At 38.4% G+C, this 13,531-nt stretch overlaps 1 protein-coding gene across 1 annotated transcript in view; it reads left to right on the top strand.

Moving 5' to 3' along the window:
* The window catches only part of LOC135219729 (cryptochrome-1-like), a 163,722-nt gene that overhangs the window by 109,993 nt on the left and 40,198 nt on the right, over positions 1 to 13,531 (top strand). The window contains exons 3-4 of the mRNA XM_064256737.1: positions 516 to 658; positions 12,541 to 12,725. Of these exons, the coding sequence (XP_064112807.1) occupies positions 516 to 658; positions 12,541 to 12,725 (328 nt within the window). The remainder of the gene's footprint in view (positions 1 to 515; positions 659 to 12,540; positions 12,726 to 13,531) is intronic.

Raw genomic sequence — 13,531 nt, 5'->3', positions numbered from 1 at the left:
TCTTATCTCAATCAATAACATTAGGTATTGAGCATCTTCCACATGATATCTGAAGAAAGGAGTTTTATTCCAGGAAACTAGACCAAAATTGCTGAGTTAAAGTCACTATTGTTTACACTTCTAATACAGTTTGTTGTAAGCCTGAATAAGACTCAGTATTGTGTGGATGGTAATTTGTTCATGCATTTTGTTTTATTCTGTTAATGGTAGATTCTTCATGTGTTGTTTTATTCTTGTAATGCTAAATTGTTCATGCGTTTGTTTTATTCTTTTAATGCTAAATTGGTCATCTGTTTTGTTTTTATCTTGCAAATGCTAAATTGTTCATGTGTTCTGTTGTACTCTTGTAATGCTAAATTGCTCATATGTTCTATTTTATTCTTTTAATGCTAAATTGTTCATGTGTTCTGTATTTATTCTTTCAACACTAAATTGTTCATGTGTTCTGTGCAAATTGTTCCTGTGTTCTGTGTTATTCATTTAATACTAAACTGTTCGTATTTTCTATTTTGCAGGAATGGGGCACGACATGCTTGACCTTTGAGAAGGATCCTGAGCCTTTTGGCAAAGTGCGTGATGCCAACATTGTGGCCATTTCACGTGAGATGGGAATCAATGTCATCGTTAAAACATCGCATACACTATATAAACCTGAGAAGTAAGTACATTATGTGACATGAAAAAGTTAGTAATTTTCATATGCATAATGATGGACCCAAAATGTAACGTGCCCAGACTTCAATCCAATTGTCTTCTGGAAGAGCTGGGCTATGCAAGAAATCTACTTATTCTGGTTTGAGTGCTTTGAGAAGAGACAGCTGGCTGCAGAGAGTAGCCCAACAAACAAAGTTCTAGCTTCAGAAGAAGTCTCCTGGATGTATGGTGGGACTTGTACCTATTAAGAAGCCTTGAGAGACAGAAGAGAGAGAGAGAGAGAGAGAGAGAGAGAGAGAGAGAGAGAGAGAGAGAGAGAGAGAGGGGATCAGATTAAATCTCAAGCATGACTTGAGTGTATCTAGGCAGAGCAAATTAGATCTCAAACATGTTGGAGTATTTATAGGCAGAATTGAGAGAGTAGGCTTTGAAATATCAGAATATGTGGAGCTCATGTTGTAAGACAGAATTGTACAATTAATTACTCTATTTAATAAAGTCACTGCCTTGTGGCGCAAAATGTGAATGATAATAGTAAGAAACTTAGCAAGTAATTACATAGCTGAAAGTTTCTGCCTACGGCAGTCTAAAAATTCAAACTTTGGTGAAGCACTAATTAGCTGTTTAAGGTACTGGGAGGAACTGCTAGGGAGAGGGTAAATTGCTCTCGAATATATTGGGAGGTGAAGCCGACATCTCTCTCTCTCTCTCTCTCTCTCTCTCTCTCTCTCTCTCTCTCTCTCTCTCTCTCTCTCTCTCTCTCTCTCTCTTTTTTAAGTGTACACAAGTTTTTAATAACATTTAAATATATATATTATATATATATATATATATATATATATATATATATATATATATATATATATATACAGATTTTTAATTTCATTAAATTTTTAGATATATAAATCACACCTTAATCCATGATTGGGGATGGAGCATGGGCTCCGATTATATAATTACTGGGTAAGTATAATTAAAACCTTATTTTATCGTAAAAATGTCATTGACATGCCAGTCTTTCTTCGACCACCTTGGAGAGTAGTTGCTATTGCTTTCCTCCCAAGCCAGTTTCTTTCTTTGCCTGTGATTTCTTTTTTCAGTGTGTGTGTGCAATTGTTTTGTATCATGGAATCCACCGATTCTTCCAGGCTTCTTCAGCATGTGTGCCCGGGCATTCCAGGATTTCCATGATCCAGGTTTTTGGCTGCCACCATTACAGACCCCCTCTATTACTTGTAGTAGGTGCTGATCTAATTATTGTACCATTACTAATCCTTGCCCTTAATGTCATCCCTGGCCTAAGTCGCAGTAGAGGGCATTTTACAAGAAGAGGGAGCATCATAGTTTCTACTGGTCCTTCTTGGGAGGGTTTTTCTCTTCCTCGTTTGGATGTCTTGGCTTCCCCATCTTCCAGAAGCATTCTTTCTACCTCGGTTGTACCAGTCTCCTTCCTTTTCTTCCATCGACTTCTTGGAAATATCAGGAGTTGTACAGGATGAAATTATGTTTAATTTAGCCTCCTCTCCCGCAGGATCTAATGTCCTTCCTGAGAGGGAGGAGGCTTCTCCAACTGTTTCTTTTATTTCAGAGTCAGAATCAAACAAGATGGTGGCTGTTTGGGTGTCTCTAGACCTACGGGGTTCCCCTTCTTTGGATGGCCTTCTCTTCCATTTCCTGGCAGCTCATACCCCAACTCTGGTCCCATTTCCAGTCCCCCCACCTCTGGGTCTACATTACTTTTTTATAGTTTTATAGTTTTTCTTTTAAATTGGCCGTCCTTAAGTTTAGCCCAGTCATGGGTATATTAGCGTATACAACCACCAGGTCAGGGATTTCTTTCAGGGGTAAGTGCCAGTGGTACAGTTAACATTGATTGGTTTTTATCTCGGATCATAGCCAAACTTCTGGTACTGATCTACTACTGTCAAGGCACTGAAATATAGGTTGTCAATGCAGTAGTAGCATACATTGATAGATACAATACTTTAAACATGGGATAGTTGTAAATAAACCAAAAGCCATTTTAATGTGATTTATCAGAATATCCTTAAATAAAAATTGCTAAAAAGTTTATCTTCATGTAAATACAGTATTATTGTATAAATCATCCATGGCCGATGTGGCCTGAGACATGTTGAAGTGCAGCCCTCTGAGCTTTTTATGCTTCTTAAAACATAAAAAATTCAAATTAGTAAATACTCAGCCTTCATCTCCAAAATTCCTCTTTCTCAGTCAAAGGTCATCCCAAGGGGGATTATCGGTCCTGAAAAATCAGTTTAGCCGCAGAAATCCCACTGGGAAAAGATATTTATCTTCACCCCTTTTAACCATGAACCTTAATCCGAGTTAATAGTCTTTCGGCCAATTTGGAGATTTAATAGGGATTAGTCCGTTTTCATTTTCTGGCTTTTGTTTCTGTATGAAAGAGAACAAACCACTATTGTCGTTCATTCCATTTCTATCAACCCAAGAATACACTTTTTGAAATATTTGAACACCAAACTTGTCGAAGAACAAGGTAATTGATGAAGGTCGTATGTTTCAAGATAAGTCGACAAGAGACAATTTTTTTGTGTTGTGGAAAGAGAAACCAGTGTTCCTCGTTTGTTCAGAGGTAATTAGTGTATTGATGGAATATATATAATTTTTAAAGAAAAAGTTGAAAAATTTAGAAAAACCTTGATAGGACAGAAAAGGTTTGTTTTAGTAAGAAACAGAATGAGAATAATTATATTGTGCAAGCCAGTTACATTGTTGCAAAAAAAATTGCTAAGTATTAAAAAACCTACAGTGATGGAGAATTTATAAAAGAATGTTTGCGTGCTGTATCTGAAATCGTGTGTCCAAAAAAAACGAAGACTTTGAAAATATCAGTTTATCTCGAAGAACTGCGACAAAGCGCATTAAAGAATTGATATCTGATATACAATTAAGTCTAATGAAGTTATGCTTGAAAGTAATATTTCTTGCATATGTGTATTATCATGTGGCTCTCACCCACTTGGAAATGGCAAAGTGCAGCCCCCAGTTGACGAAGGAACAGTTGCCCTTGCCTGGTATAAATGAAACATTAAATATTTCATTCTGTAGTAAATAAAAGTGATTCATAAAGATCAAGTGCTGAGGTGGTTTTAAATATAAACTCAAACATGATAAAACTGATAAGTCCCTTTGCTTATCAAACTGTCACTATGCGCCACAATATCAAGATTTTTTTTTTTCTAGACGTCTTGTAATAAGTGATGTGTTTTGCAGATAAGTATCTTAAAAAGAATAATAAATGTGAAGCTTAGCTCAGGTTAAAAATAAAATGAAATTGCTTTTGATTGTGGATTATCTTGAAAGTTCAAGTGAAGGCTATACTAAAGTCAAACCATTTTACAAGCTGACTCCAAGACCATTTCCAGCTTTGCCAATTCTCCTTAATCCGGCTACCTTCACTTCACTACGAGAAGGGAAGAAAAATTACAAACTTTGAGATCTAGCATGCTTTGTGCCACTTCTTCACTTGGGTCAGTTCACTGAGACCCTTGGTCAAATAGTATAAAATGGGTTGAGATAATCTTCTGTATTCATTGTCTAGCACAGCAAGCTTCTGTAAACACCATGGAGAGTTCCCCGCAGTGTGTCCTTTGTCCTGAAGAACGCAAAATGGCATACGTGTACCAGTTTTTGAAATTGGAAAAAGAAAATGAGATTTCAAAGTCCAACGCGTTTCAAGAATGGAACCCCCGTCGTAACCCGGGGAGTCCCTGTTTATACTTTGACCATTCAAATCTGGGTTAACGAGGGAATTAAACTACCCTTTCTCTACGAATGATAGCTATTGTATCATTAAGAATATCAAAATAAACGAAGTCGCCAAGCTCTGATTCTATGTCATGTTTTTCCTAAAAGGAAAAATTTTATTTTGTTTGTTTCATAGCTGTCACAAAGCCCTAACATTGCAGAGTACATGTGATCATTTTAAACTATATTTACTAAAATAACGATGATATTTTGTATTGAAAATTAATTGATGTTATGTATATTCCAAACATTATTACTACCATGACTAGTACGTACTATTAAAATTTCAAAAGATAAGCTTGCTGTGAACGCTACCTTATTTTGATTTTCATGTACGTACATTTTGTCAGCTGGCTGGCCTCGCATAGATAAAAGTTGATTTCACTGATATGGAATTACTCCACGAATAGCCTTTTTATTATGAAGATATGATGATAATATATAAGGTAAAAAATGGTTTTAAGTATTTCATTTATGCTTCGTCGCCAATAGCAAACAACAATACGATAATCTATGACAATTATCGTTTGTATGACTGCATGACTGTACGACAATAAAGGTAGCTGTGAATTCAACCGTATGCATACTACATTTCCGAATTTGTTTACATTTTGTGGCTGGCCACTCGGAGTATAAGTTGAGTGCAGTGATGTGGAATTATTCCTTGAATAGGCGGTAATTATACAGAATAGGTCCGCACGGACTGCAAAGAATGTAATCGCGGATACGACATCCACTAGGGATTGGGGCGTCCAATGTATTTCACCGTGTTTAGTACTGGCTCCCGGGGGTTAAATACAGTCGTCCGAATAAATATTACTTAAAATTCTTGCTCAGGAGGTAAAACTGCATAGAAAAACCGCAACTGCCATAGTCTGGACCGCCGCGGATAGGTACCCTAGATCTACCTTAATATCATAATGTGAATCTGTTCATGTATGTAGGTGGTTATTGCACTGCAACTAGGCTTAGCCTACTAATGAACGTCGTACATAAACCTTGAATAGGCTATTTATTATGAAGATATGCTAATATATGCTAATAATATGTAAGGTGAGAATGGTTTTATTACCTATATTGTCAGTTAATATCATTATGTAAGGTGAGAATGGTTTTATTACCTATATTGTCAGTTAATATCATTATGTAAGTCTTTTCATGCATGTTGGTGATTATCGGACCGCGGCCGAGACTTAGCCTACTGATAAACATTGCATACGCAACACGGACAAACCCGCGATGCTGAGATTCATACCAGCGATATAGCATGAGAAGTGGTCCAAGAAAAACCTGTGAATAACTGATTCCCTGATTGCTGATCCGCGACTAAGTGATGCCCCACTGTATATTAATTTGTTTGGTGGGCTTTGTTAATGTATACAGCCAGTCCCCAGTTCACGATGATTTTGGCTTATGATGCTCCGAGGTCACGGCGCTTTTCAATTACCATATATACTCTCATATCATCCAACTTTTGAACACCTAATTTTGGAGCTGATACCACCAATACCGATACATGGGCACATCCCTAGTTTAAAGATGTCTGACACAAGTTCGACAAGTATTCGTTATTGCAGCACACGCTGCAATACTAGACTTATTTCAGCAATGTATAATTCGCACATTAAATGTACATCTTGCAGGGGACAAGTGTGTTCAGCTGGTATGACTTGTGATGAGTGTAAGGATTGGGGAAGTGAGAATTGGAAAATATTAAACACTCATTTAAATAAATTATCAGCTGGTAAATGAAACTGTATGTAACATTGAATGGTAATTGGAAAATATTAAACACTCATTTAAATAAATTATCAGCTGGTATGACTTGTGATGAGTGTAAGGATTGGGGAAGTGAGAATTGGAAAATATTAAACACTCGTTTAAATAAATTAGAGAAAGACAGAAAGAGAAAGGCGACTGAAGGGAAGAGGGTTTAACTAGTCAGGAGTCTGTTAATTCCCCTGTTGAATTACCTGTTGTTTCTCTGCTTCGTCCCCCATTAATAGTCTTCCACCTAACCCTGGACCCAGCTCCCACACTTCTGATCCCATTGCCACTGCCACTGCCATTCTTGAGAAAAAATTTGACTAGTTAGTGAAAACTAGCTCAAATTGGGCTTCTGTAAATACTTTTATGGAAATAAAAATGTTGTGAGTGATCTTGAGGTGACAGTGGAGGAGCTGGCTTTGCAGCCTGCTAATTCTCCTAGGCAAAGGTCCCTAGTATACTACCCCTCACCAAGGAGAAGCTATAATGGAAGCCCCAGGTAGTTGGCCCTCAGTTGCACCTGCCGCAAATGCCCAGGTATTAACAGATAGTCAGGGGAAAGGCATATTTCATGAAACACATTGTCTATCGGCTAGTTCTGATAATTCGGGTCTGGAACAGGCGCCAGTGTTAAGTCAAGACCATTGAAAAGGTCTGCAGAAGTGCTTCGCACCCCTAAGTTGCCTTGTAAAAGAGTGAGAGAAGCTGTTCCTCATGTAGTTTTTGGGACAGCCCAGAGAGTTTTTCCAATGAGCATTCAGACAAGCATCAAGTGGTAGTGAAACATAAACGTGCGGTAACACCAGAAGTTTCAGGTGATGAAGTTGCTTCGGAACGACCTTTAGTGTCTTAAATGCCAACTGACACCACAACAAGACGCATCGAATGAGCGCTCTTGTGCGCCCAAGCAGTCTTATGCATCTGGGCACTCGATAGTGCCCTGGGCGGCTGTTTACCTCCAAATGCATACTTGTGCCCAAGCACCTGCTTGCTCCTGAGCGCCAGCTTGTGCCCAAACTCCCACTTGCGCCCAAGCTCCCACTTGCGCCCGAGTGCTCTGCTTGCGCTCCAGCACCCTCTTGCTCCTGGATGGTATTTGGCGCCAGAGCTCCCTCATCATAAACCTGGATTCAAGCCTTCTCATAAACCAAGACAATGTTAGTCCTCTTATTTAGTTGATCGCTCAGAGTCGGTTAGACTAGAGTCCGCGGCTCCAGCTGAAGGTTGTTGGATCCCTCTCGTGCCCTGATTAAGCAGCAATTGGACAACATTTTGAGTTTTTTAAAGAAGCCATCCACAGCCTCGAGGGACTCAACAACGTCACCGATACCTTCGGTCGAGGAAGAAGAGGAAGTGGAGGAAGACATTCCTCCTACAGCTTATGCATCCTTGTTGCACTATTTACTATGGAGCTATCCAACTTCTCTCCGGCAGCACCTTCATCTCCAGCATTGATTCCCCAATTGAGCAGTTTGCCTGCAGGATCTGCTCATGTAACTCGGATGGTGCTTTCTATTTCAGCAGGGAAGGCTCTCAAAGAAGTGGAGAAATGGATGACAGAAAAGAGAGAATTGGGTAAATTCAACTTTAGTTATCCACCATCTCATCTTTTGAAGAGAAGGAGAAGTTCCTTCCTTGGGTGTGGCTGCCTCCTCCCATGGGGACTTCTCCAGCCTCATAGATTCGGCTTGGAGGTCAGCCTTCTCTGTGGCCCAGACCATGTTCTCATCAGCTGAACTAGATTGTTTTCTTAATCTTTTTAATGTTTTGGAAATTGTGTTTCCTTGACTGAACAATAGGCTGCCTGGCTCGCAAAATCCAGGCGTATCCTGATCTTCCAACAGAATTTTCGTCTGATCTCCTTAACATACTTTTATGAGCAGGTAAAGGAATTAGAGATGGCTCTAGGGAACTGGCTGCCCTTTATGCCATGGGAGTTTTGAAGGAGAAGGAGTTATGTTGTTCTTTTACCATGAAAGGAGTGACATCAATTCAGAGATCGGGCCTTCTCTTGTTTCACCTCTATCAAGAGAATGTCTGTTTCCACAGGTGATAGTAGATGGGATTTCCTGTGAGCTACAGAAGAAGTCGACACAGGATTAACTAACAAAGTCATCCAGACGGCCTAAGGAAACACATTTCCTTCTTTAAATCTTTGTCTCCTTTGCAGTCCTATTCCTTTCAAGGAAGGGGTCAAAGACCTTCTGCCAGAAACCGAGCCACTGTGGCAAAGGAGCAGAGAGACGGGTGGTGGAAGTATTAAGACACGGCTACAATATTCCATTTCTGGACTCCTCCTCCCTTAGCCAAGAGGTTGATCGCCTCAATCACTTACTCCGAGAATTCACAGAGATTTTTGGGTCTCAAGGAGGAAGTGTCCTTACTTCTTGAGAAAGAAGTGATAGAAATAGTCCCAGATCAAGAGTCAGAGGGGTTCTACAATTGCATCTTTGTAGTGCTGAAGTATCAGGGGGATGGAGACCGTTTTTGGACGTGTCATGAATGTTTTCATCCGTAAGATGAAATTCAAAATGGAAACGGCCCATTCGATTTTAACATCCATCTATCAGGAGGATTGGATGGTATCAATAGACCTTCAAGATTCTCACTTCCATGTACCAATCCATCTAAACTCCCAAAAGTTTCTAAGATTTGTGTTTTGGGACCAAGTATTTTAGTTTGGGCTGTCAAGCGTCCTGCAAGTATTCACACGTGTCCTTGCTCCCTCAGCAGGTTGGCTCCATCTGATGGGGATCAGCATAGCATTCTACCTGGACAATTGGTCTCTTTGAGCAAAATCGAAGGAATAATGTACGGAAGACCTTTGGAAAACACTGCTGGCACAGGAACTAGGCTTGGTAATAAATCACTAAAAATCTCATATGACTCCTTGTTAGGAGATGGTTTATTTGGGAATGACTTTCAAATCTCCTCATTTTCGGGCTTTTCCCTCCCTGAAAAGAGTGGAGTCATGTTTGCAGAAAGTAGACGAATACCTGAATCTTCAGTATTGCGCAACCAACGGCTGGATGAGTCTCCTAGGGACATTGGGATCAATAGAGCAGTTTGTCTCCCTAGGGAGACTTCATCGAAGAGTTCTTCAGTTCTACCTAAGAGACAAATGGGACAGAAAGACATCTCAACTCATTCAAGTTTCTGATCACCCAGGAAATCAAGAAACACCTGCGTTAGTGGAAATCAAGAGACAGGTTACTAGAAGAGAAGTCTCTTTTTCTTCAGAACCCAGACCTAAACTTCTATTCTGACTGCTCAGGCTTACATAAGCAAACAAGAAGGAACACGTTCTTTCTCCCTCCGTAAGGTAGCAAGGGAGGGACCTCCTCGTATAGGCGAAACAAAAATAGACTTCGTTGATCACCAGATTTTTTCAGGGAAAAATGAACGTCTTGGCGGATCAACTGAGCCACAGGAACCAAGTCATTCAGACATAATGGACCTTAGATCCACTGGTATGTCTAGACCTATGGTACTTTGGGCGACACCAATGTTGGACCTATTTGCAACCTATTTCCACTTTTTTGCTCCCCAATTCTGGACCCTCGAGCACGGGCAACAGATGCCATGCTACTCTATTGGTTCAACAAGTTTTACGCTTTTCCCCTATTCGCAATGATCAGGGAAGTATTGAACAAGTTCCATTGTCATCAAAACATAACAGTGATCCTGGTGATAGCACCATTTTGGCCGACAAGGGAATGGTTCCCAGAACTAATGAGCCTACTGGTAGACTTTCCAAGACTTCTACTTGAAAAGAAAGAGCTTCCCAGACAGCCCCATTTCAACTGCTTTCATCAAAAGATGTCTTCTCTGGCTCTGACAGGGGACAAACTGTTGAAAGACACTTCAGAGCAAAAGTTATTTTCGAGAAAGGTTTTGGAAGCTATTACCAAATGCAGACGTAAGTCGGCATCTGACGTATACCAAAATAAGTGGGTAATATTCCGAAGCTGGTGCAAAAGCAATAGAATCTCTTCTACAAAAACATCTTTAACAGAGATTGCAGACTTCCTTTAGTTTTTGAAGGAAACAAAACGATTCCTCGGTGTTGAGGCACAGAGGTATTGATTTATCCACAAATCGAGATATTCTGGACTTAATTAGATCCTTTGATATGAAGAAGAGAAACACAGAACTTGTCTCATGGAATTTAGACATAGTGCTAAAGTGGCTCTCTAGTTCTCGGTTTGAACCCCTAGATTCTGCCTCATCGTAATTTGACAAAGAAAACTCTTCTTAGTGGCTCTTGCAACAGCAAGAAGAGTTGGTGAAATACAAGCCATGGACAAAAAGAGTATTAGAGGCGTGTCTAGTAACCTCTGGACCTTAGTCAAGGAGCCATCAAGTACACTTAAAAAAAAATGCATTATCCTTCTTTCTGAGGGATATAATTAAAAAAGTACACACTCAAGTAGCAGAGGAGGATTGCAGATTAGTAAAAGTAAAGGCACATAAAGTCAGATCAGTAGCGACTTCGTTGGCTTTCAAATACAATCTTTCTCTTACGTCCATTTTGGAAACTGCTTACTGGAATTGCAAGTCAGTACGTATTTGCTTCTTTTTATCTTCGGGGCGTGGAATGATGTATAAAGATTGCAGCACTTTGGGACCTTTATCTTTGGCTAGGATGGTATTGGGAGAGGGAGTTCTATCTTGATATACATGTCGTGTTCTTGGGATGTCTGGGGGTACAGTGTACCTGGGTACTAACCAGTTTTTATGGTTGGGGTGGTGGTAATTTTTATATATAAGTAGTATAGGTGAAAGTGTTGTTTTTCTCTGGTTTTTGTATGGTTGGTACTGCACCCTGGGCAGGGGCATCTGTTTGTAGTCTTCATTAGCATTCAGGAAATTTTCTCTGCTATGAGGCTTCCACCCATGTAGTAGACAATCCATGGCTATACTGCCTGCCCCATCTCGACTGGTTAAGATGAGCAAAATACCAGAGACAGTATCATGATACTGCTGCTCTCTAGACAGGTAAGGAAACATCAAACACTCTGAGAGTGTTAGCAGAAATTTGTTTCTCATTTCATTGTTTTTATTAAGATTGTTTAGGAATAGAAATCCATGTATCCCACCACCTGTCAATGTGGGAATCAGCTATGTAATTACAGAATGGGAGCCTGCCTGCCTGCCTGCCTCCCCACACATGGACAGTTGCATAAACAAATTGGTTCTCTCTGCTAAGTTGTTTCTCTCCTTCCCTACACTTTTAAGACAAAAGGATCGCTACCATGAATTTCAAAATTTTTCTGCTGGTACTTTCAATTTTTAGCTATGTAATTACTTGGTAAGTATATACAAAATCTAATTTTATTATGAAAGTACCATATTTCATCGAGTGTGCTGGAAACTTTTGTACCGTGCACAGCTAGTGGATCCTCCTGGGTCTTTAGAAAGGAATTTTATGATAATAAAACAACTTGAAGAATATTTTCGTCATAGTGTACGTAGATTGTTTTAAACTTGCCTATTCTGTTACTGTACAGTATACTGTACGTATTAGCATGGGTTATATACTTATATGTATAAGGATTTTCAATAATTTAAATGATGAAAGTGGAAGAGTGAAAGTGGAAGAGAGGTTTACTGTCACAGTTTCAATTGTGCTTCATTTATTTTCACTTAGACTTGAAGGCTTAAGTGATCCCCCGTAATCCCGGGGGATACGTACCAGACCTCCTGCGAATAGCTAGAATTCGCGGCAAGTGGAAACTCGTATAAAAATGCTTAAAACTGCCTATTTTGTTAATTGAAACCCAAGAAAAAAACCACTAAAAATTTTATACATGGTTTTGTTAATAGTTTTATCACAAAAAGTGCATTTTATGATCAAATTAGTAAGAAAATACAGTCTGTGGATGTTTCTCATAGAAAATTACTGCAAATAGGTGAATTTCCCGTGAATAATGCCCGTAGAGGAATTCGCGAATGTGTGAGTCTGCAAATCCGAAGTCCACGAATACGATGGTTTCACTGTAGTTATTCTATAACCGTAATGTAGATGCTGTTTTATTGTGTTAGATGACTGGGCTTGAGTAATTATTGTTGCAATAATAGTGTATTCAGGATATTAAAACTTTCTTTAAATGAAGTATTTCTGTGTTATGATGTATATGTGATTACTATTCAATATTGTCATTTTTACATAGCCAGGCAACCTTACTGCATTTTACAATACTTAAAAATGTTCTGTCATTTATTATTAATTTATTTTGTGTGTTTAATAATTTTTACGGTATATGATATACTGTCTTTTAAGATACTTTGGTAATTTGTTGCATTCCAGTTATGATTTCATCTTTTCAGGATAATCGAAAAAAATGGTGGTAAGCCTCCCCTGACGTACAAATCATTCCAAAACATTCTTATGGGGATGGAATTGCCTCCTTTACCTTTAAACACTGTAACAATGAAAGATTTAGAGTCAAAGTACACACCGATTTTGGATGACCATGATGAAAAATATGGAGTACCAACCTTAGAGGAACTTGGTAAGTGTACAGTACAGTAATATTCATGTAGTACATGTGTATATGTTTTGTAAAATAAGGTAGCATGCAGCTAAAATCTATGATTTTCTTATAGATTTCTTTAAGTTTTGATATATTACCTTTGAATTTTATACAGTTTTTTTTAGTTTTAATGAATTGTAATTTGCTAATAGTAGATTTTGCACTGCATGAAATCATTTTCAATTTTAACATTGTGATGGCTTGCTTAAGCAATTTCTAAGAACTGTTCTTTAGTGAATAGAAATTGCTTCAAAGGAGAACACCTTATAGATGTGTAGTGTTGTAAAAGAGATACAGCATTTTGATATACTGTAGTACGTATATTATTTTAAAAATATTGTTTTTAAAATAATAAAGTGAGGATTATAGTAGAAAATAGTAAATTAAGACAGCATTTTGATATACTGTAGTACGTGTATTATTTTAGAAATATTGTTTTTAGAGTAAAGTGAGGATTATAGTAAAAAATAGTAAATTTTTTTGTGTTGGAAAAATAAAAAAAGTTCATTTTCTTGAAAATTTGACTTTCTTCTTTTGTTTTATCCTTATGAATCCATAGCCCGCTTTCATAGTGAAAAAGACACTAATTTTTTTATGAGCAACTTAATAGTGCTGGAGCCTCCTAATATGCACTTCCCAGTCCTGTTCCATCCCAAATTATCATTTGCTTGTAAGGGCCTCTAGGATAGTTTCATCCATGAAGTTCAATGTGGAATGGAACTAAAAAAGTACTACGTATTTATGAAGTTGCATATTATTTATGCTTAATCTTTGCCATATTTTTT

This window comes from Macrobrachium nipponense, chromosome 1 (genome assembly GCF_015104395.2).
Source record: "Macrobrachium nipponense isolate FS-2020 chromosome 1, ASM1510439v2, whole genome shotgun sequence".
Taxonomy (NCBI): Eukaryota; Metazoa; Arthropoda; class Malacostraca; order Decapoda; family Palaemonidae; genus Macrobrachium; species Macrobrachium nipponense.
Note: the sequence above shows the minus strand (reverse complement) of the source record. Positions and strands in the feature narration are given on the sequence as shown.